The 25,756-nt window shown below is 36.4% G+C and overlaps 1 protein-coding gene across 1 annotated transcript in view; it reads left to right on the top strand.

The window, feature by feature from the left end:
- The window catches only part of UBE2K (ubiquitin conjugating enzyme E2 K), a 60,555-nt gene that overhangs the window by 5,131 nt on the left and 29,668 nt on the right, over positions 1 to 25,756 (top strand). Inside the window, exon 2 of the mRNA XM_079152883.1 lies at positions 23,350 to 23,443. Within this exon, the coding sequence (XP_079009009.1) occupies positions 23,350 to 23,443 (94 nt within the window). The remainder of the gene's footprint in view (positions 1 to 23,349; positions 23,444 to 25,756) is intronic.

The following is a 25,756-nucleotide window of genomic DNA, read 5'->3' as shown; positions in this document are numbered from 1 at the left end:
CTTATGTGCTCGGCAAGTGCTGTACTGCTGAGCCACAACCTCAGCCCTTTAAAATCATTTTAAATTTTATAAATTTAATATATTTGACTTAGCTCCATTTAGATTATATAGAAGCAGTTGCAAATCTATAAGTCTTTTGGTGTTTGTAGGACATGGTTTCTCTTAACTTTGGCACTATTAACATTTTAAGAAGATTATTATTGGTGAATTGCTTACCTATACATTATAGATTATGGTATGTATAGCAACATCTTCAACTTTTTTTGGTACTGTGGGTTGAACCCAGGGGTGCTTACCATTGAGCCACATGCCTAGCCCTTTTCACTTTTAATTTTGAGACAGGGTCTTGCTAAGTTTCTGAGGCTGGTTTTGAACTTGAAATCCTCTTGCCTCAGCCTCCCGAGCTGCTGGAAAATAGTCATGTAACACCACACAAGGCTAGACAGAACTCTTTAGAAGAACATGTAAGACAGTTAACTATGTAAGATATGTTGTGTCTATCTAAAGGATGGACAAGGTACCAAAAAAATTACTGGCTTTGAATATTTTGTTTTGAAGTTTAATATTTTTATTTTTATATTTTTACTTTTATTTTAAACTTTTTTTTTGGTGTGGTGTAGGAGATTGAACTGGGGGCCTTTGCATATGCTAGGCAAGTGCTCTCCAGCCCCTCTTTGATGTAAAGAAAAAGCTAAAATTACATATAAAATATGAATGCAACCAGAATTTGAACAATTTTTTAAGTAGAAATTATTTTTTCTTTCACATTAATGTATGTTACAGTTCTGTGTAACTTATTTAAATAGTGTACCTTATGGGGTTCTAGAGTGGGATGAGCACAGAAAGCTTATAGATTGGGTTAAAAATCAAATCAAAGCTTATCAAGTAACACTTTTAGATTGTATTTCACATTTTATTTTACCAATACAAAAAAAAAAAAAAAAAAGGAGTCAGTAACTCAAGGTAATAGGTAGAAAAATGAACGACTTAAAATTTAGAAGCCCACACTCTAAACTAAATTTACTATGTTTCAGGAACTAAATATCTCTGCCTCTTGGCAAGTTTAAGTTCTCATTATGAGAGGGGGGGGGAAAAGATACATTTAAATGCTTGATACTCATGTGTCACCCTCTTTTATCTTTTTTGTTGCTGGGGATCGAACCCAGGGCCTCATGAATACCAGGCAAGGACTCTTCCACTGAGCTACATCCCTAGTCCGTCTTTCATACAAAGTCTTATTAACATTCAGCTTTTATGGTACTTACTATTTTATGCAAAGGATGGTCCCACAAAACAACTCTTTATTACATTTGGGGTAGACTGGTATACAAAAATCCTGGGTCCATCATTAACAGTTCTGTGTTGCTAAGCAACAACTAACCTCTTTGGGCTTTGGATTCCTATCTTATAAATAAGGAATTTGGCCTAGTATCAGGTCTCTTCTGACACTAAAATTCAACAGTCTGAACTTTTTCTAAGAAACCATTACTGTATTCTTATTTATCTTTTTGGGTACTGGGTACTGAGCCAAGGGGTGCTCTACCACTAAGCTAGGAGCACTTTAAATTTAGACAGGTTCTAAGTTGCCCAGACTGGTCTCAAACTTGTGATCCTTCCGCCTTTAGCCTCCCCAGTAGCTAGGACTACCAGCATGCCCAACACCCAGCCATTACTGAATTTTTAAACAAGATACTGAAAGGCATCTTTTGAAAACCTTCAAAAATAAAAGGGGTGGGGAGGAAGGAAAAAAATAACAGAATGAATCAAACAACATTACCCTATGTAAATTTATGATTACACAAATGGTATGCCTTTACTCCCTACGAACAGAGAAACAACATGTATCCCATTAGTTTACAATAAAAAAAAAGAATATTTCCAAATTAAAAAAAAAAGTCACGTAATATATACTCATATCTGTAATTTTACTCAAACATAGTGAAAACTAATCTATGCTATTAGCATCAGGAAAATAATTGTGTAGAGAGAGGTTTATGGTGCTGGTAACATTCTATATCTCGATTTGGGTACCGGTCATTCTACTCTAAATGTCTTTTACTTTGATATGAAAAAGGGCACTTTTCCTCCAAAGATAACATGGTGTAATTTCACAGCTATGTTTGAGTATATGTAAGAGCTCTGAAACCTATCTAAATATGTAAATGTATTTCTTGACTAATTTTATCAATCTCTCTGCTCACTAGTTTCAATTCAGGTACAGATCATCCCTGTACTCCTATAATTCCTTTGAAACTGATTTCTGAAATTTGAGGTCAGTTTTCACTTTCCTTTAGAACCCTGGTCAAGTTGAGCATTGTGGCACATGCCTGTAATCCCAGAGGCTCAGAAGGTTAAGGCAGGAGGATAGTGAATTCAAAACCAGCCTCAGCGAACTTAGCAAGGCCCTAAGCAATTTAGTAAGACCCTGTCTCTAAATAAAATATTAAAAAGGGCTGGGGATGTGGCTAGGTGGGAAGTGCCCCTGGGTTCAATTCCTGGTACCCACCCCCTAAAAAAAACTCAGCTCCCTTCATACATATATCCTCAGAACTCCCAAAGCATTTATTTTCTGTACCTAGATGATTTTTGATTTTTTGTTCTATAGTTGCTGGGGATGGAATCCAGGGCCTTGTATAAACTAAGAAGGGCTCTACTACTGAACTATAGCTCCAAGCCAAGTTGCTTAGGTCCTCACTAAATTGCTAAGGCAAATTTTGAACTGCTTCCTGAGCTGCTGGGATTACAGGTCAGCCCTTTGTATTATGAGACTGGGTCTCCCTAAAGTTGCTGAGGCTAGCCTGCAACTTGTGATCCTTCTGCCTCAGCCTTCCCAGTTGCTGGGATTATAAGCTTGTACCACCATGCCTGGATAGGACCAGAACACATACTTCTGATAGTATTTCATGTGCAAACAACCCATGGGCCTGCTGGCCAAAGGGAGTATTACAGGGATATATGTGGGTCTTGTCAAGGTGTTAGTTAAGTTGAAGAAAAGTTTGTGTAAAAATGGCACCTTTCCAAATGAAAAGAAAAGTTTATTTGGGAGGCTTTCAATTAGAGTTTTGGATTTCTTTCTGGACCTGGACCAAGGAATCCAGATTCTAATCCTGTGGTATGTAATTCTGGATCCTGATGTAAGGGATTTCAAAATTGGGTTTTGGGTTGGGTACTTGTGGCACATGCCTGTAATAGCTGCTCTGGAGGCTGAGGCCAGCCTTGGCAAGTTAGTGACACCCTGCCTCCAAAAAAATGGGGTGTGTGTAGCTTCAGTGGTAAAGCGCCCCTGGGTTCAATCCCTAATACCACCAAAAAAAAAAGAAAGAAAGAAAAGGATTTTGTAAACCAGAATGCATCTGGTCACATCCACTTGACATCCATATTGTTCTGTAATTGTGATTCTGAAAAGGTAGGCAAACTTCATTTTACTCAAAATCTTTTTGGGGGCCTATAAATATAGTTCAGTGGTAGAGTTCTTGCCTGGCCAAGTTAGGAGGTCCTGGGTTTGATCCTCAGCAGTCTGTTTTTTTTTTTTTTTTTTTAATTTTTATTTTATTTTTTTATAATCCCTTTTCCTTTTTCCTGTTAGGTTCTTTGTTTTTACTACAAATTTAAATAACTACTTATATAGTTAAATGCCTAATATATATATATATATATGCATATATATGAAGCTTTGTGAGATTTACGTTATTCTTGTTTCATAGACCAGAAAGTTGTAGCCCTGAGGCAATTAATTAACTTTACCTTTTGAAATCTACTTATCCACCAGTATAAGTAATTTGTTGGTAGCACAGGACTTTGATATCAGGTTTTTTCTTTCAAACATTACTAGTATTATAGAAAGAGTAGCTTATACTCAGTATCTGCTTCTTTCTTTTTTCTCTCTCATCTCATTATTTTTTAGGATGTTGCTGGGGAATTGAACCCATGACCACAGAGCTACATCGCAGCCCTTTTTATTTTTTATTTTGAGAAAGGCTCTTGTTAAGTTGCCTAGGGTCTTGCTAAATTGCTGAAGCTGTCCTCACTTGTCATCATCCTGCTTTAGCCTCCCGAGTTTGGTATTACAGGCATGTGCCACGTATTTTTGTCTGTATAGTGTCTTCAAATGTAAAACACTTTTACACTCAGAGTTTTGAAAGTCTAAAAGACTTTTCATAGATAATTATAATATACATCTGCATCTTTTCCTCAGCATTTAAAAAAATTTGTGACTGTATATTGTTCTAGTTCTTTATTTATATCAGTACTGGAGATTGAACCTGGGGGTTCTTTATCACGATCCCTCTTCCCCCATATCTTTTTATTTTGAGACAGTCTTGCTAAGTTGCTGATACTTGCCTTGAACTTGTAAACCTGCTGCCTCAGTCTCCTGAGTTGGGATTATAAGTGTGTGCCACCATGCCTGGCACTGTCAGACTTTATTAAAGCACTTATTTTATTATTGGTAATTATACTTACATCCTGCTCCTTGAGAACTCTTATATATCTTTTTCTTTTCAACTTGTTGCAGGTTGCCTAGAATATAGTGGGCTTGGTAATATTCTAAAGTATACTACTGGGTATTGAACCCAGGAGCATTCTATTACTGAACTACATCCTCAGCCCTTTTAATTTTTGAGACTAAGGGGCTAAGGATGACCTCGAATTTGCAATCCTTGCCCCAGTCCCTTGAGTAGCATTATAGTGTGGGTCACTGTGCCCCAACTTTTAGGTATCAAAAATTTTAAGCTGCTGAGAAAGTATTCTTTTCATAAGTTTAGCACAGGCCTTTGTTCACTTAAGTTTGTATGTATCCTTTTCTCTGTGTGTGTGTTTTCTTTTAGACTTCTTTGTTTCAAATGAACCATTCTATTTGGAATTGTCAGTTGGCTAATGTTATTGCTTTTCAACTGCTGATAAAACATTTTGTGCTTCCTTTCTCTTAAATTGCTATGTAGTTCCCCTTGGTTTTGTAAAGATATTTCCTTATTTATGCATCAGTCTATTAGAGCTATTTCTAATTTCTTTTCTTTCTTTTTTCTTTTTTAAATTTTGGTACTGGACATTGAACCCAGGGGATCTTAACCCCTAAACCATGTCCCCAGCCCTTTCTTTTTTATTTTGAGATAGGATCTTGCAATTTGCTTAGGGCCTTCTTAAGTTGTTGAGGCTGGCTTTGAACTTGCAGGCCTCCTGCCTCAGCCTCCCGAGCCACTAGGCTATTTCCAATTTCTTGCTGGTGCACATGTGTAAGAATTTTAGGTATATATGTGGGAGTGGTATATACTGAGTACTCGTTGTGTTTGGATGAAATTTAATATTGTCATGTGTCAGACCTTTTTTTTTTTTTGTCTGTGGATTTAGTCATAAGCTAGCTTACTTGCTTTCTTCCTTACTTTCTTCCTTTCTGAAAGTTTTGGGGATTGAGCCCAGGGCCTTGTGCTTTCTGTCAAGTGGCCTGACATTAAACTGCATCCCCAGCCATTGATTGTTACTTTTATTATATACTTAAAGATGTTTGCTTTGTTAGGTCCTTTATCTCCAGCTGCCTGTAAGGAATCCTGTGAATCCCTGAGGGCAGAGATCTATCTTATTGATATTCCATTATCCTTTGCTTAGCCTGTTGCTTGGTAAGCAGGAGGTGCTTGTTTTCCTGAACCAGTTAGGGATTTTCTTAAGCTCTGGGGACTGTATCTCAACCACCGAGAAAGTAATCTTTTTTTTCTTGCTTCTGAGACTAGAAAGAGTTGAATATTTTGATAAATATTGCCTCCAGGTGAAGTTGGATTTCTATTCCGTAGGTCTTGATTTGGGATAATGGAACATTCACGTCAAAACTGGGAAGCGCTAGGCGTGGTGGGGCACCATGTAATCCCAGCTGCTCAGGAGGATTAGGGTTGAGGCAGGAGGATTGCAAGTTCAAAGCCAACCTCAGCAATTTAGTGAGGTACTAAGCAACTCAGTGAGAGACCCTGTCTCTAAAGTACAGAAAAGGGCTAGGGATGTGGCTCAGTGGTTAAGTGCCCCTGAGTTCAAACCCTGGTATCACCCCTGCCCACCCCAAAAAAAAAAAAAAAAAAAAAAAAAAAAAGCCTGGGAATCAGCTGGGCACAGTGGCCCACTAAGGATGTACCTCTCTGGTGGAGTGCTCCTGTTCAGTTCCTGGTACCCACAGGAAAACAGCTGGTGAGAAGTGATGGTGAGAAGGGAAACTTTTGCTCAATTTTGTCCTGTTTGAAAATCTAATGGGGTATTTATTTAGTCTATATCACATCTGGTTTTGTTTTGTTTCTTTATTTCTAATACTAGGGATTGAACCCAGGGCCTAATACATACTAGGGAAGTGCTCTACCACTGAGCTGTATCCCTAGCCCTTTATGTGGATATCTGTATCCTTTTGTGGCTTTTTTTTTTGTTTTTTAGCTTATATTATTTTTTATTTATTCATCAGATTTTTATCAAATGTCACTTATGTTAATAAAACAGACATGATCCTTGGTGTTATGAGTATATTATGGTCCAATAAGACAGTGAGATAACAAACATCCGATTATAGGTGTTTGTATAGTTTAAGGGGTAGGGTAACTTAATTTCTGGGAGGGAAAGTCTTAGGAATAATCCTTACACTGATAACTCAAGATAAATTGGAATTGACCTGAGCATATATTAGGATGATCAACTTTTACATGCATATAAATAACTGGCATTCATTTTATAATGAAGGATGATTTAATTGCTTTTCTTTTTCAAATGAATAGCCAATTTCTCTGAATAGAAAAGCAGTATATTGGAGCTGAGATTGTAGCTCAGTGGTAGAGCACTTGCCTAGCATGTGTGAGGCACTGGGTTCAATCCTCAGTACCACATATAAGTAAAGAAATTAAATAAAGGTATTGTGTCCATCTACGACTAAAACTATCTTTTATAAAGGCAATATAATTGGGGCTAGGGATATAGTTTAGTTGGTAGAGTGCTTACCTTGCATGCACAAGGCCCTGGGTTCAATCCCCAGCACCAAAAAGAAAAGCAATATATTTGCTTATTATAGAATTTTAGAAAATATAGGAAATGACCTTACAATAACGATTACCTGCAATTCCACCCCTACAAATAATTATTTTCTTTAACAAACTTTATCTGTGCATCAGATTGGTTGTGCACACCTATAGTTCCAGCTACTTGGGATGCTGTGGTGGGATGGCTGATTGAGCCCAGAGTTGGGACCAGCCTGGGTAATGTAATGAGACCCCCATCTCAATTTAAAAAAGAATTTTTATTTTTTTTTTGACCTTGGAACTTTTCAAATATAGAGATACACTTTAATTTTGGTACTTTTTTCTCATTGCTTCCCCATCCCCATTTATGTACATATACACACATTTGGCAATTTTCCTTTTTTTTTTAAGTTGTAAATGGACACAGTGCCTGTGCTACAACCCCATCCCCTTTTCCTAAGTTTTAAATGTTATTCCCATGTCACTTTATTTTTTATTTTTATTTTATTTTTTTGCGGTCCCGGGTATCGAACTCAGGGCCTTGTGCTTGTGAGGCAAGCACTCTACCAGCTGAGCTGTCTTCCCAGCCCCCCATGTCACTTTAAATTCAAGTCTCTAACTCTTTCTTTTGCAGTACGGGAAGTTAAACCCAGGGGTGCTCCACCATTGAGCTACATTCCCAGGAGCTACTGCTGCTTTTTTTTTTTTTTTTTTTTTTTTTGGATAGAGACAGTATCTGCCAGGTTGCTGGGATTACAGTTGTGTAGCCAGGCTCATATCTGTAATTTCTAATATGTTTTAGTTGTTTCCCTTGTAGACTCTGATTTTCAGTCTCATCACTTATATATCTTTTCTTCATCAGTGCCAAGCAATCCTTGATTTATTAACAAATATTTGAGGGCTTTCTTTGCTAGGCATCACGATATGTGCCGGAGATAGTGTCAAATAGGGCAGAGAGAGAAAAACAGTTGATAAATGCAGTGCAAAGAAATGTAGTAAAATTGCATAGATGAAATGAATCACTTACTATTGATTAGATATCAGAAAGACCTTTTCGAAAATTTTAGGCTTAAATTAATATCTGAATGATTAAAACCATGTCTCTAGAGGGAAGAATATTCCAAATTAATGGAAACAGTTAATGTCAAGATCTTAAAGTAGAATAAGATTGTTTTGTTTAAGAAACCAACACGGTGGGTGGAGTATTATGGGCAAGGGAAGAGTATGGTAAAAGATGAAGTTGGAGATGTAGATGGGGAGTTGGATCACATAAAATTTCCTAATCCCAGGGTAAAGAATTTGGATTTTAAGTGACTCTAATCACCATTGGAGTGTTTAATGTAAAGGACAGTGTTTGTGTTTTTTAAAATTTATTATGTGTATGAGTGAGATACTGGGGATTGAACTTGGGTCCTCATGCATGCCAGGCAAGCACACTACCACTGAACCACAATCCCCAGCCCAAGATTTGTGGTTTTTTATAAGATAACTGTAGAGAATGAATTGAGATTGAAGATCTCAATAAGAGATAAGGATATTGAGGAAAAAGGATCTAAGAGTCAGGGACTTAGTTTGCTGGATATAACAAAATTAGCAGTGGTTTTAAACAAATAAGAAAAGTTTGGGCCAGGTGAAGGTGGTACATGCCGAGGCAGTAAGATTGGAAATTCTAAGCCAGCTTGGGCAATTTAGGTGGACCCAGTTTCACAATAAGAGGGTTGGTGATGTAGCTCATTGTTAGAGCACTTGTCTAACATGTGCAAGGCCCTGGGTTCAATCCCCAGGACCCAACAACCCAAAACACATACCAAGAAAGAAAAAAGGAAAGGGAAAGAAGTAAAATCTGGAGGAATGTATTCCAGGATTGGTTGGGGACTTTGCAGTGTTACCACATCTAAGGTTCAATTTACCATTCTTATGGGATGTGACTTGTCTGCAAATTCTCAAAATGACTGCGAGAAGTCCAGACAAGGTTTTTGTATTTTAGAAGGAGAAATGCAAAAGTACCGACCAACTGTGTTTGTCTCCTTTATTTTTTGGTACCTGGAATAGAACCCAGGTACCACTGAGCCACACCCCAGTCCTTTTTATTTTTTGAGACAGGCTCTCACTAAGTTGCTTATTAGGACCTTGCTGAATTGCTGGGACTGTCTTTGAACTTGCTTGTGATCCTCTTACATCAGCCTCCAAATTGCTGGGATTACAAGCATGTGCCACTTTGCCTGGTTTGTCTCCTTTAAGGGTTTTCTCAGCTGTGGGTTTGATTCCCAGTACCAGAAAAAAAGAAAAGAAATTTGTGTTGTTTTTTTGTCAGGTTTTAAGTTGGGAAAATAACAAGTGGTTGAATATATTAGTCTGGAATTCAGATCTGGACATAGATTTGGCACACATAGAAACACACACATATAAATGTGTTTATATACATTTGTATGATATATTTAAAGCCTAACGTTATGGGGCGCAACTTAAGAACAGACCAGTCACCACTAAGACGTCCAAATTTGAGAGTCTTTATTAAGCTGGCCAACTGACTGTCTCACACAATGCCCCAAAAAATGACTATTGGGAGAACAGCCCCGACCACAGGGTTGTAGGGGTTCTTATACCAAAAATCATATCAATCATAAGTGTCTGTTGCTATGATTCGAAATTACAAACTAACATCATGAGATCATCAACAGAGGGGGAAGTGGGTCAAAATGACCCTTACCTAAGTACAAACTAAAGAATGGTTGCTAACATCCACACGATTACTGTTTACATGGTACATTGGTTAAGAGCAATAGAGGTCAAAAGAGAGCAATTTTTACTACAAAGAAGTTGCCATTGTATATTATTAAACATGTCACATTAAGTACCTGATGATGGGTACAGAGGCAGGGTATTCCCATGGGAGAAGCTTATTTCCTACATAACATGGAGTCTCAGAGCAAAATGTTGTCTGTTCAGTCATTTCCCTTAGAGTCTGGCCTATCACATTCTCATGGAGCCAGATCTGTCAGCCCATCACACCTAAACCTGATAATTTAAGAGAAATTGGTAAGAAAAGATGAGGTTTTGTGGTGAAATTTTGGTTTTTGTTCTGAGCCCTTTGTACATTTTGAAGCTGAACTGAGGAGAACCCACAGAGGATAAGAAGAGTCGGTTATTAGTTGTTGTATTAGGAAAGTGTGAAGTGTGTGGTGTCACTGAAATCAAGACAGTTTCAGGAAGAAAGTGATCTGCCTTTTCATGACCATTGAGTTTGTATCATGGTGATCATTAGTGACCTTGACAAGTGTTCTTATTGGAATGGTGAAGACAGGTCTGAATGGAGTGGGAAGAAGTTTTTAAAAAAAAAAAAAAAAAAAAGTAGTTTTTCCTCTAACAGCAGAGCAGAAAGGAGAAGCCATAGCGGGAGAAGACTGTGGCTTGAGGAATCTATTTAAAACTTCTGGTGGATTTTAAGAATGCGTTCGTATGTTGATGAGCAGGGGAAATTGAATATGTTAAAGAAAAATTGCTAAGTCCTTTTTTTCCCCCCAACTAGATTGCCAGGGAAGGTGCAAAGTCCTTGAAAAGAACAGAGGGGATGATATTCACAGAATAAGAGAATAAATGGAGTGATTAATCTTTAATAGGAGCAGACATTTAGGGAAATTTTAAATTTTGATTTGGGACTCGTGGTCTTCATTTTAACATGAGACCAATTAATGATGGTTGTGGGGTTTTTTTTAGTTTTTTATTTTTTGTTTTTTTCTTGTGGTGCTTGGAGAGGACACACAATTTTTTTTTTTTAATTTGTTTTTTGTTTTTTCTATTTTAGTTATTTGGAAATAAGTTTAACTAGCTTTGGGGCTTTATGTGAGTACCATGAAGGAAGAAAGCATCCAGGTTATCCGTATTTTGCCAGAGTGTTTATAACAAACATTCATGGAATCTAAACTGAATGAGGAGGGAAGTTAGGACTTTTAGAAGTGGTTGATAATGAAAGAGAGTGATTGTGATAAAGCCAGTTAAGTTGTAATGAAGCTAGATTTGGAAATACTAAAAAAGTGAACTTAGTCCAAGGAGTTTGGGAATCTGGAAAATTTGGAATTGATTTTAGAAGTTGTGGTTTTTGGTGATGCAGTTTTAGGTGACAAAATCAGGAATATGACCATGAGAATAAGAGCATACAGCTTATTAATATTTATTGGGAACACAAGACAATCCTATTTCTTGGATTTTCTATGAGAATTTAGAAAAATATACAAAGGTAATGGAAGTAAGCTATAGTCTTTCATCAACCAGATAGCATTTGGTAGCAGCATCTTTTTTTTTTTTTTTTTTAAGAATTTAAATATGTATACTAATTTGAATCCTTTTTTCTCTAAATACATATTGTGTTTTCTTCACGGTATTTTCTTTCTTTCTCTCTCTCTCTCCTTCCTTCCTTCCTTCCTTTCTTCCTTTCTCCCTCTCTCCCTCCCTCTCTCCCTCCTTCCCTCCCTCCCTCCCTCCCTCCCTCCCTTCCTTCCTTCCTTCCTTCCTTCCTTCCTTCCTTCCTTCCTTCCTTCCTTCCTTCTTTTCTTCCTTTTCTTGGCAGTACTGGGGATTAAACTCAGGAGCACTCCACCACTGTGCCACATCCTAGCCCTTTATTTTTTATTTTGAGACAGGGTCTTGCTAAATTGCCCAGGCTGGCTAAAAACTTTTAATGACTGTATTACCTGACTTAACCTTTTTTTTTTTTTTTTTTTTTTAAATGGTGCTGGGGATTGAACCCAGGGCCTTGTGCTTGCAAGGCAAGCACTCTACCAACTAAGCTATCTCCCCAGCCCCCCATTTTTTCATTGAATATTTTTATGAGTTGTTTATATTTCCCCACTAAATAATTGAATGTGGATCTTTACATAATTTTTTTTTTAAACTGGGAATTGAATATAAGGAAGCTTTACCACTGAGCTATATACCCAGCCCTCTTTATTTTTTGAGACAGGGTCTTGCAGAGTTGCCAAGGCTAGCCTTGAACTTGAGATCCTCTTGTGAGTAGATTTCACATTTTTTTTTTTTTTCTAAGTTTATATCCCTAAGATAGATTCCTGAAAAAAAAATGACTAGGTCATAGTATCTGAACTTCTTATTTATTTATTTACTATTTATTTATTCAGTTTTGGTGCTGGGGATTGAACCCTGGGCACTTTACCACCGAGCTGTATCCCCAGTCCTTTTTATTTTTATTTTGATGCAGGGCCTTGCTAATTAGCTGGGGCTGGCCTCCAGCTTATGTATCTTCCTGCCTTAGCCTCCTGAGTTGCTAGGATTACAGGCAGGTGCCACTGTGCCCAAATGAATTTGAACTTTCAATACCATGTCCAAAGTGCATTTTAGAAAGTACTGTGTAAATTACCTTAGCATTGGCAGTGTACCAGGCAGTCCAATTCATCATATTCTCACCATTTATATATATATATATGTATATATATATGTATATATATATATGTATGTATATATATATGTATATATATATATATATATTTTTTTTTTTTTAAGTTAAACAGAAAAATCAGAGACTGGGGTATGCTCAGTGGCAGAGCAGTTGCCTTGTGTGTGTAAGGCCCAGGGTTCAGTCCCCAGCTTCCAGTAAAATCCAAAACAATAACAGTAGCAATGGTTTTCCTATTTTGTCTGTTTATTGTCTTTTTCACCTTTTGTGTTTGCTAGGGATTGAACCCACCACCACTAAGCTGTATCCCTAAATTCTATATGACCTTGATTTTTAATTAAGAAATTTTCCAGTGGAAAAGTTGAAAGAACAGTACGTTCCTATTCCCAATATTAAGATCAAACAGTTAATATGACTGTCGTTGACTATAATTTCACCACAAAAAAACTTTAGTCTGCAGCTCTTTTAATATGTATATTTTTTAGTTGGCAGTGGGCATTTAATTAATTAATTAATTAATTAATTTATGTTTGGTGCTGAGAATCAAACCCAGTGCCTTGCACTTGGTAGGCAAGCGCTGTCACTGAGCTACAACCCCAGCCCAATTAATTATTTTAAAAAGTGTTTTATATCTTTTTAAATTATCAGGATCACCTTAAAATTCACAAACACAAATGTATTCTTGGCTCTTTTAAAATTTACAGTAGTTCTCGCCCACACACACCTTTCTTTTTTTCCCCTCCTCATGTCATTAACACTGAAGCTACTGGGAGTTTAAGTGTAAAGGTTTGATTAACTTCAGGTTAAACAATTTTGGATAAGATTTCAAGTGATATTGTATATTTCATATTAAATTATATTAGTATATAAGTTGTTAGGGTTTGGATGTAAGATGTCTCCCAGAAGCTCATGTGTGAGACAATGAAAGAAGGCTCAGAGGTGAAGTGATTGGGTTATGAGAGCCTTAACCCAATCAGTGGATTAATTCCCTAATGGGATTAATTGAGTGGTAACTGAAGGTGGGTAGGATATAGCTGGAGGGGTGGGTCATTGGGGTGTGTCTTTGGAGTATATATTTTGTGTCTGGCCAGTGGAGTCTCTCTCTGCTTCCTGATCATCATGTGAACTGCTTCCCTCCACCACACTCTTCCACCTTGATATTCTGCCTCATCTGGAGCCCCAAGGAATGGAGCCAGCCTTCTATGAGTTGAGACCTCTGAAACTGTGAACCCCCAAATAAACTTTTCCTCCTCTACAATTGTGCTGGTCGAGTCTTAGTCACAGCAGCAAAAAAGATGAACTAAAACATGAATTATTATTGCTAGTGATGCTAGGTCACTTGTTAAATCATTTGATTAAGATGAGGGGCATACAGTTTTTGGTAGATGGAGATATATATCTATCTATAGATACCTGTAGATATTGATGTAGATAGATAGATAGATAGTTAGTTAGTTTTTGGTACTTGGGATTAAACACCTGGGGTGCTTAACCACTAAATCACATCTCAATCTCTTTTTGTTTTTGTTTTTGTTTTTTTCTTTTTTAGAGACAGGGTCTTGCTTAGTTGCTTAGGGCCTTGCTAAGTTGCTGAGGCTGGCTTTGAACCTATAGGCCTCCTGCCTCAGTTTCCAGAGTTGCTGGAATTTAGCGAGCGCCACCATACCTGACTTAAAGATGTGTTTTATTCCCGTTACAATTAGCAATAAATTGTGAGGTTAAGATTTTGACTTCCTGCTAATATATTTTGTTTCTTGGCATCCTATCACCTGATAAGTTAGTTTTCACTTACTAGATGATCCTTTCCTAAGTCATTTTTTTTATTGAGGGTTTTACAGAAAAGTGATTTTCCTAATTGTCAGCCTTAAATTTATTGAGCCAAAATTGTCTGTAAAAGAAGTTTTCCATCATCAAATGGAATGAAAATTGCTTATTTTCAGAATAAAGATTTGGTATAATAGTTGCTTCCAGTGGTGACAACCAATCCTTCCCTCTTTTTTTGTCACTTTTGTGAATGTCTTGTTCAGCTTGTGTGGTCATAACAAAATACTGTAGACTGGTTAATTAAAATGATATAAATTTATTTTCTTAACAGTATTTGGAGGCTGAAAGTCTTGATCAAGGTGTCCACACGATCTGGTTCCAGTGAGGGCTCTCTTCCTGAGTTGTAGATTGCAGCTTTCTAGGTGTATCCTCACGTGGAGAGGGGAGAGTAAACTCTCTGTTAATCTGTTCTTATAAGGGCACGAATCTGTTGTGAGGGCCCTGTGCTCATGACCTCATCTAATTATCTCTCAAAGGGGTAATATGATCCAGATACCATTGCATTGAGGTTAGGGCTTCAACAAATGAATTTAATGAGATGGTATACAATTTAGTTTACAGCAGTGGACTTTTGGATTTTTTTTTTTTTTTTTTTTTTTTTTTTTTTGTGGTACTGGGGGTTGAACCCAGGGAGGCAAACACTCTACCAACTGAGCTATATCCCCAGCCCGTTGAATTTTTTTTTAAAAGAATTAATGGTTTATAATCATTTGTAAGCATTGTTCTCTTACAGAGATTTATGTTTGAAGGAGAACTCAGATTATTCTAATATTTTAAATTTTTGTTAAAGTAAGAGAGATGACACTTTAAAACTGTTTTCCACCCTGATAATGATACTGATAATGGTGGATACTGTACAATTTCCTGTTTCATCTTCTAGAAACTTTTCTGCACCCCGCCCCCATATTAGTAAAATGCTTCCCCAGGGTATTTTGTTTGATTGTAAGCATCAAGCATGAAAAACATTTAGTAAGAATTATTTTTTTCCCCTTCCAGTACTGGAAATTGAACCAAGGACACTTTTACAACTAAACTGCATTACCAGCCCTTTTAATTTTATTAAAGTTTGAGGAAAAGGTCTTGCTAAATTGCTGAGGCTGGCCTCAGGTATGCGATCCTCTTACCTCAGAAGTACAGAAAAAAGGGTACATGCAGTGAAAAAAAAAGTATTCAACTTAGTGATTACTGACTTCTCTGTTTTCTGCTTTTCTCCAGAGTCAAATTAGAATTTTTTGGTATATTTTTTCAGGATAGATCTAGTGTTATACTCACGTGTCACATAACAAAGATGTTTTGGGGCAAGAGTGAACCTCTCATATATAAAGGTGGTCCTTTAAGATAATATTGTCTAGTGATTATATCCCATGCATGCATTGTTCTGTATTTTGCTTTTTTGCTTACCTTAGTGAACAGAGATACTTTTAAAAAAAATAGAGACAGGTAAGTGATATTCTTTTGTATGACTACCATAATTTATTTAGGGATTCTAACTAAGAGGCCTATCAAATTTATTTATCCAGTGCTTGGTTAGGGTTTTTGGAACCTTTTGCTATAATAGGTAGTGCTGTTTGTCTTTGATTTTCTGCAGTTTGAATATGATATGCATAGTATGTTTTTTTGATATTTATCCTTGTTGAATTCTCTGAGCTTGCTGGATCTATACGATTTGGTATATATTAATTTTGGGAGATTGTTAATTTTGAGGAATTTATTATTGCTTGAAATATTTCTTATTTTTCTTATATTCCCATTGCACCTTTTTAAATTGCCCTGCAGTTCTTGTATATTCTATTTTTTTCTCTCTCTCTACTGGGCATCAAACCAAGAGCCTTGTGCGTGCTAGGCAAGTGCTACACCACTGAGCTACATCCCCAGCCCTCTGTTCTGTCCTTTTCATTCTTTTTCCTTCGCATTTCAGTTTTGAAAGTTTCTACTGACGTCTCTTCAGCTGTTTTTCCTGTACCAAGAGTCCATCAAAGGCGTTCATAATTTCTGTTGTACTGCTTTTGATTTTTAGCAGTTCCTTCCCCCCTCTCTATATACATACTTACATACATATATATTTTTTGGGGGGTGGTACTGGGGATTAAACCCAGGGATTTGTGCTTACTAGGCAAGTACGCTACCACTGAGCTACATCACCAGTCCTCTGACTTTACCTATTAACTCTTCTTTGAGTTTTTTTCTCTGCTTTCATTACAGAGTTCTTGCATGTTGTCAGCTTTTTCTATTGGGACACTTAGGATCTTCATCATATAGTTGCAACATTTCTGCCGCCAGATTTCATTCTGGCTATGTGGTTGTTTTTTGTTTGTTTGTTTGTTTGTTTTTTTCCGGTGCTGGGAATTGAACCCAGGGTCTTGTGCTTGCAAGGCAAGCACTCTACTCCCAAGCCTTCGCTATGTGTTTTTTGTCTTCTAGTGTACTTTTTTTTGGGGGTGGGGGGGTATTGAAAGCTGAGCATGATGTGTACTGGGTAAAAAGAACTGAAGTGATTGAGCCTTTAGTGTAAGATTTTATGTTTTGCTGACTAAAGATTAGGCAGTGTTTGTTATTTGCTGTAGCTGCAGATATCAGAAGTTAAAATTTCCCCTAGTGTCCTCATTTTTGTCCCCTTGTTGCCTTTGGAATTCCTTAGAAACTTCTTAAATAAGATCTGAGACATGTAATCTGTTGTTATACTGGAGCCCTATTAATGGTAAGGTGTAGGGGGATGGAAGGATTTTGTAGTCGTATAATTGGGTTTTAGCCATTTAATGACTCTATATGCCTGGACTGTGACCTTCACGAATGCTTCTTTGTCACCCTCCCTCTTTAGGTGAGATGTTAGGTGAGGCTAGGGGACTAGATTTTGGGTGTTTCCCTTCCTTCAGGTTTATTTGCTCTGGTAAAAACTTCAGTTGGATCGACTGGTACAGTGTTATTCTTGGGTAGCTCTTGTTTAAAAGGGCAGAATAGAGCTGGGCAGAATGATCCTAGGAATTATTACATGCTTATAATTCGCCAGGGACTCTGGAGACTGAAACAGGAGGATTTCAAGTTTAAGACCAGCCTCAGCAATTTAGCAAGACCCTGTCTTAAAATAAAAATAAAAATAATAAAAAGGACTGGAGATGTGACTCAGTGGTTAAGTTCCTCTGGGTTCAATCCCCAGTACCCCCCAACCTCCCCCACCCCCCCCACCCCCCGAAAAAAGAAAGAAAGAAAGAAAGAAAGAAGGGAGGGAGGGAGGGAGGGAGGGAGGGAGGGGAAGGAAGGAAGGAAAAGAAAAGAATGGATGGGCATGATATTGGATACCTGTTGTCCTAGCTACTCAAGAGGATGAGGTGAAAGAATGCAAGTTCAAGGCCATCCTGGAATTTAGTAATATCCTGACTCAAAGTAGACACAAAAAGGGCTGGGAGTGTAGCATGCCTCTGTGTTCTGATCTCAGTACGGGGGCTCCGGCAACAGAATGTTGTGTGCTTATTTCAAAATGGCTCCACTCCCCTTCTCCCTGCCAAAGGAATTTCTCTCCTGTCTTCTGTATGAGAACCTGGTATTGTGGTCTTGGAGGAAAACACTACAAAAGTTTGGGAGCTTTAGTCTTTTTATTTTTTATTTATTTATTTTTTTTTTTGTGGTACCAGGGTTTGAACCCAAGGACATTTAACCACAGAGTCACATCCCCAGCCCTTTATTTTTACTTTTTATTTTGAGACAGGGTCTCACGAAATTGCTGAGTCTACTTTGAACTTGTAATCCTCATGTCTCAGCCTCCTGAGTTGGGATTACAGGCATGTGTCAGGGCCAGCTAGTCTCATATTTGTTCTTACTTAAGCCTCCAGGTATTCTCCAGTTACCTTCAGGGACATTCCCCCAGTAGGAGTTCCAGCAAAGATTCTCTTGAGCTTTTCTGGTTGTGATTCTGTATTCCCCTGTCTCTCCTGTTTGTGATATAGCTCTTTGCCCTGTTGACTCGAGTTCTCTGATGGAGTTAAGAAGAATTATTCATTTTCAGTGTTTTTTACAGGCTTTCTTCTTCCTGTGGGAGCAATAACTGCCAAGCTTTTTCATGCTGGATCAGAAACCAGAAGTCTACTCATTTATTTGTAGTATTCCGTTAGATTGTACCACCAATCTTGTAGATCCCTCAATAGTTGGATTTTTCAGTTCTTGTTTTTTTCATTATACGTAATACTTCAGTGATTCATATTATGATTTCTAGTTTTTTCCCCTTACTATAATGAAATGATTTCCTTAGGCATTGTCTAGGAGTGGGAATGCTAGGATAAAGGGCACGATAAATTGTATGGTGTTAATGCCTTTTTTAATATTATCTTTAACACAGTATTACTGTTGTGATTTTTTTTTTTTTTTATCATCACCCTGTTGGTATAACTTTGTACCTTTACTAGTGTAGAAAATGTAAACTGCAGTTTACTTTTTTTTCTAATTGTTTTGCATATGGGGCATCCATTTCTAGCCCTGTTTATTAAAAATACAATCCTTTCTCTCTGTTTGCTCCTTTATTAAAGAACAATTTATTATGTGAGTATGGGTCTATTTCTAGGCTCTCTGTTCTCTTCTATTGGTGTGTCTGTCCTTTTACTATTTCCATGCTGTCTTGATTATAGTAGCTTTATAGTGAGTCTTGAAATCAGATACTGTGAGTCATTCAGCTTTGTTTTTCCTTAATATTGTGTTGGCTCTATTAATTTTTTATATTCAGTTTTTGATGTCTATGAAATAGCTTGCTAGAGAATTTTATTGGTATTGTGAATCTGTATATCAAGTTGGGAGGAATTGCATCTGTATATTGTTGAACCTTCCTTCTGTTCCTTGAACATAGAATATCTCTGCATTTATTTAAATATTTGTTTTGTTAGTGTTATTATAGTTTTGCCTTCCTGCCTTCCTGCCTGCCTTCCTTCCTTCTTTTGTACTGGGGATGGAACCCAGAGTCACTTTACCTCTGAATCATATTCCCAACCCTTTTTATTTATTTTAAGCAGTATCTTGCTAAGTTGCTGAGTCTGGTCTCCAAATTTCGATCCTCCTGTATCAGCCTTTTGAGTCCCTGAGATTGTAGGTGTATACCATGACCACCTCAATCAGTGAGGTTTTGTAGTTTGTGCATATAGATTTTTTTTTGTTTTGGTACCAGGAATTGAACCCAGGGGTGCTTAACCACTGAGCCACATCCCTGGGGTTGGGGGAGAGGGGACTTTTAAAAATATTTTATTTAGAAACAGGGCCTTGCTAAGTTGCTGAGGCTGGCTTTGAACTTGCAGTCTTCCTGCCTCAGCCTTCCAGTTGCTGTGATTACTGAAGTATACCAGTGCACCTGACTCTGCATATAGCTTTTTAAAATTCATTTTTTAAGTTTACATCTAAGTCATTTTTGTGGCAGGTGCAGTTGTAATTAAAATTTACTGTCTCATAGTTCCAGAGACTTAGAAGTCTGAAATTAAGGTGTTGTTAGGGTCATGCTTCTTCTGAAAGCCCTAGGGGAAATGTTTGGCTTCTTGCTAGTTTCTGTTAGTTTGCCATCCATGTTTTACTCTTCTTTGACTTGCGAGTGTATTCCTGTAATCTTTGGTTTTCATGTGACGTTCTCCTTGTTTGTTTCTGTCTTCACAAATCAACTTCTTTTATGTTATATACAGAGAAATTTTGTCTGTATCTCTGCCCTTTTTAAAAACAATGGGATACATATCCAATACCTTCTTCTTTCTGTTGCTTTTACTCACATAATTTTCCCCCTTCCAGTACTGAGGATTGAACCCAGGTAATTCTACCACAGAATTATATCTCCAGCCTCTTTTCAATTTTTATGAGGCAGGGTCTCCCTAAATTTCCCATCCTGATCTCGAACTTGCAGTCCTCCTGCCTCAGCCTTCCAAGTTGCTGGGATTAGTGGCATATGCCACTGCTTTTGGCTCTTATATCTTAGTAAAACAGTTTATATAAAAATTGTTTACTGGGAGCTTACCATAGTTTCTTCTAAGTGAACATTAGGAAAAAACAAGTCTTCCATAAGTTCTTTGTGTAGCAGACTCAGAAGAAGAAAGTGTGGAAAAGTAGCTTTGCAGCTATCTTTACAAAAGATGTAGTTCCAACCCAGGCATAGTGGGCACATACCATTTTGAGGGGCCAAGGCAGGAGTATTGCAAGTTTGAGGCCAGTAGGGGCAATCTAGTGAGATGCTGGGTCAAAATAAATGTAACTGTGATGTATCATAGTGGTAGAGTGCTCCTGGATTCAGTCTCCATACTGCCAAAAAAGAAAAGTAGTGCCAATAAAAAAAGTTCTTCAGGATTCCACCCATTTGCCTCCTTGGTTGTCGCAGTCATTAAAATGAAAACACATTGTTTTGATACTTATTTTCTGAAATTACATTTCTAATATTAGCAGCAGAACTGTGAAATCAGTTTCACAAAATAAGGCTTTGAAATCAAAGGTTTTGTAGTTAATATTGTTAGACAAAGATCAGATGTGCAAGTTCTTTCTTACTTAATTTTGACATATGTATTCTCATTTTACAGGAATAAAATTAAGTTAGATATTAAGTGATGTATTTATATTAATATCACAAATGCCAGAAGTAAGATTCAGCACTTTTTGTACCCATCTATTTACTCCAAAGACCATGACTTTTCTAATAATGTCATCTTTTGTCATTTTTCATGTCTTATGTTTCTGAGTCTTGGCCTGGGATTTTAAATTAGTTTATGGTAGCAATGAGATTTGAATTTTGTATGATTGCGAAATAATTGGATGCTTAAATTAAACTGTGGAGGTATAAAGGATAATTGTTTTTGATGGAAAAAAGAAACTATGGAAAATCGTTTTTTAATGTCCATTTCCTTTTATCTTTAGTTATCTGCAGGTGAAGCTCTACCGTAGACCATGTAGTGTGCTTCTTTATAATGGGAGTCTACCATAATGATTGTATGTTCTTGAACTGATTTAGTAAATTTTTCATAAATTGTTTTTTTCCTAAAGTAAAAAAAAGATCCATTTTTTTCCCCCTGGATTATCATTTGGGTGATGTGGATACTATAAGGATAGAGGTATGCAAATTAATAATTATTCAGTATTTTACTAAGCAGAGAATTAGGATAGTTATAGAAAGCAGATTTTCTAATCTTTCTTCCTTTTATCCCATCCTTTGCTATCCTAACATTTTAGGATTACTTCTTTTTAGAGAGAAGATTATAGGAAGCTATAGAGGTCTTTGAAAACATTGGTAAAGTAAAAGATGTGATTACTCTTATTTTCCTTAAAAGTCCTAGGGGGAGAAATAGAAATCTATAGTTAATAAATTGTGGCTTCTTAAATTGGTCAGTGAAAGTTGGATGTCTCCAATTTTTGTCACATTGTTTATTATTGTACATACTGGACAAAGCGTTTTTATGCTTGCTAAAATGTACATTTCTTTCTCTGCCACAGTACCATGAATGGTAATGATTTTCTAGGGCACAGGAAGAAGTTTCGCTTTTGTGCATATTTATAATTAAGTTTCACTTTTTGGTTAAAAACATTTTCAGAAAAATATGAAATACTTTGAAGCATTAAAAAAGGTTATGAAATAAACCAGTATTAATTAGAATTTTTTTTTTTTTTTGTGCTGGGGATTGAACCCAGGGCCTTGTGCATGAAAGGCAGGCACTCTACCCATTAAGCCCTTAAAAATGCATTAAAGTAAGTTTGGTAATCCTGTTACTAGAAGAGAGTCATGAAGCTGGGAGCAGTGGCACACACCTGTAATCCCAGCCATTTGGGAGGCTGAGACAGGAGAATTGCAAGTTTGAGACCAGCCTCAGCAACTTAACCCTGTTTCAAAATTAAAACTAGAAAGGGAGGGGATTTATCTCAGTGGTAAAGTGTCCCTGGGTTAAATTCCTAGCACCCTCCCCATATTTTAAGGGAGTCATATGAAATCTTAGAAATGTGGATTTTAAGTTATACATTGTTTCTGTACTAAAAGTATTTAGTATAAAAAAAGTAAAACTGGTATTTTTGTGTGTATGTGTGGTGGAAGAAGCTGAGGACCTTAAAGCAGGTATTCTTAAACTGTTCCATCCAGTAAGCAAGTTTAAAAAGGTGGTTTCAAAAGCAGAAAAATTCATTACTGAAATCTTATGCAAGACTTTCTGTCATAAAAGTAGATGTATTATGTCTGTTAGGTAAAAATAAGGAATTTAACAAAATAAAATACATATATTATGTACTAGGTATTTAGGTTTAAGTTGGGAGAAGGGGAGGACTTACTGTTTTAGGAATATGGAATATAGACCAGTAACATACTAGGAGGTACCATTTATAGTTGGGTAGGTACTTGGGAATGTTAATGTGAATTCCATTGGATGGAATATCTCAATCATTTAAGGTTACCAAGACTCTGAGAATGGACTCAAAAAAGATTAAGATACTCAAGGGTTATTATAGATATGAAAACACTATGAGAAGTGTTAAGAGTTAAATGTAGATGTAGAGAAATTTAAAGTAGAAATCCGTTTTAGAAGGTAGGTATTGCCATTGAAGTAAACTAAGCAGAAAAATAAATTGATGATATTAGAAGATTCTGGTGAGGCATTTAGACTTTGGCAATTGCCATGGAAAGGAAAATTAATTAGATGCCTGGAGTTTTTACCATCCTTGTGGTTGTTGTATTATTATAAACATCTAGAATTGTTATGGTTAGTTCAAATGAGAGCTTATGGCCTAAATGACTTTTAATGACCCTGCATTTTCTGTTGATACAAACAGAACCTAAGTTCCCTGGGGTACAGAATCTTAGCATTTTAACTACAGATGAATAGGTTTATCACTTTGGACTTAACATATATGAAGTTGGCAAATATAAATAAGTCGTCTACTATTTTTATTTAATAACATTCTGATAAAGTCTACAAGCCATTTGTTCTATTGTTCAAAGTGGTGTTATTTCATTAAGAACATTGAAGTTAATACTTCTTAGTTTCCTTGTTTTAAATACTCTTAAGCTGGCTAATTAAGTCCTAGAAAAGGACAGATTATTTTTCTAGAGCAGATAAATATGAAAGAAGGGGCTTCAAAAATTTTTATAGGTAATATTTTAAAATAGGCTTTTTCCTTGTTGACATAACTAACATATATTTTCTGTTTATTTTTAAGACGAGCAAAAATCAAATTAAAGTAGATCTTGTAGATGAGAATTTTACAGAATTAAGAGGAGAAATAGCAGGACCTCCAGACACACCATATGAAGGCAAGTACTTTTTTCTGTATCAAAATATTTTGCGTATTAGAACTTGTCTGAAACATTAAATCAGAATAATCTTGAGCATCTATAAGCTACATAGAAGGTAACTACATTTGGCCTAGGATATACAGCAATTTTTAAAAATGATAAATTTAGGCACTTAATCTAGACTGATTTTTCTTACTGAATTTTAGTTAATATTCTTTCCCCAAAACAGATTTATCACAGCTAAGTAACAGGTTGTGCAGGTTAGGAGTTTTAAAACATAGAATGTTAAGCCTATTACTTATACAGTCTATAGACTCTCAAGTTACCCTTCATATGGTATTTATAACAAACCTTGCCTTAAATTTCTGACTAACTTTGTTTTTGTTTTTTAAAGCTCTTCTCCCATTTGTCATATGGCATTTCATTCACTCATATGTTTTCATACTGGATGTAGTTTAATTTTCTTACTTAGGAAAGCTTTGAGTGATCATTTTTAGACATCCAGAAAAGAAAGTAGATAGCTTTACTGAGTTTTGTGTTTACAAGTTAAGTCTGTAGCTACTTTAGACCCCAGAGTTGGGGGTAAGATATAGAAAAGCTTTAGCATTTTAATTTCTCATTAGGCAAATCTTCATGAATGAATATTATAAATTTGGATTAAGTAGCATAACCAAGGTTCTTGCATTCTAGGTATTCATGTATTTGTTTAGTACAAAGCATGTAACAATATGTGGTAGCTCATATAGAAGCATTACATGTATGCATACACGTGTATTCAGTTCAAATCTTATGAGGTAAGTAGAGTTATCACTTTTTCATAGATGAAGAAAGACTTAAGCTCAGAGAAGTCAAGTAACTTACCTAAGGTTTGATATGAAAAAGAGGCACAGCTGGGATTTGAGACCTAATATCCTTTGACTTCAAAGCTATGCTTTTTATCATTTCTGCTTTGGAGTGAATCAGTACTGACTATGGAATGGGTGATTATGACTATTCTGAATGTGGTGGTTCTATAATTTGGTAATGAACAGTTCTCCAGATTGAGAAAAATGTAATATTCTTGAATATTTTTGTCTTTATTCAAAAATTTAAAGACCCCAGTATGTCATTAGCATATTATGTTTTTGGCGGGGGTATGATACTGGTGATTGAACCCAAGAGTGCTTAACCACTGAGCTACATCCTGAGATTCATTGATTAATTAATTTTTGGGAACAGGTTCTTGCTAAGTTGCCAAGGCTGGTCTCAGACCTGAAATCCTCCTGCCTCTGCCTCCTAAGTTGCTGCAATTATAGGCATGTGCCACCGAACACTGCTCATTTAGTTCTTTTGAAAGTAAACATTAGAAGAAACCTTTAGTTATATCTTATAAATCAAGTGCTTGTCTTAATTGCAAATGTTATGTTATGCTACCTTCCTTCTTCTTGATGGCAGACATAATTTTTTTTTTTTTTTTTTAATCATGTAGAAATTTGGTTTTCTTTCTTACTTACACTGGGAATTTAACCCAGAATCACTTTACCACAGCTGCATCCTATTCCTTTTTATTTTTTGAGAAGACAGAGTCTTACTAAGTTGTAGAGGCGGCCTCAAACTTGGAATCCTCCTGTTGTATCCTGAGTCACTGGAGTGATAGAGACATGTGCCACCACTCCTGACTAGATGTTCTTTTTGGATTTTGTTTTGTTTTGTTTTTTAAAGGCAGTAAGGCAATAGCATTATTCTAGAGTTCTTCCAGCAAATTTTTATAACCAATAAGGTCCCTCCTGAGCTTAATGGTTAGATAAGGAAAGTTTGTTGCCTTTTTAGCAACTCCTAATAGGTAGGTGAATTTTTTAAAAATTGGATAAATAGACTTTTTCATAGAGTGATTATATTTAATGCACCATATTCCTTTTTAGTTAGAAATGTTTGGTAACTAAGTATTTAATCCTGCTTCTGCTTTCAAATAAAACAGTCTTTTGATAGGATTACATTTAATATGTTTTTGGATATGTACTTGAAATATACTTTCTCGTTCTGTTCTTTGTGTCATGTATAAGTATTGAGATGTTCATTTTGTTTAGTAAAAGTACCATTCGAGGGCATAAACTAGAAACTTTTTCTTTGAAATGTAAATAGAAGAAAAAATGTTTAAATAATGTTTCTTGCAGGATTCTTAGGGTTCCCCCCACCACCTTTTTTCTTCTTGTGGGTGGTACTGGAGATCGAACCTATTGATGCTTTACTACCGAGCTATGCCCCCAACCCTTTTTATTTTTTATTCTGAGACAGTGTCTCACTAAGATTTAGAGACTGATCTCAAACATACAATCCTCCTGCCTCAGCCTT

Source organism: Sciurus vulgaris (assembly GCF_902686455.1).
Source record: "Sciurus vulgaris genome assembly, chromosome: 9".
Classification (NCBI taxonomy): domain Eukaryota; kingdom Metazoa; phylum Chordata; class Mammalia; order Rodentia; family Sciuridae; genus Sciurus; species Sciurus vulgaris.
This window is presented reverse-complemented; position numbering and strand designations above follow the sequence as displayed.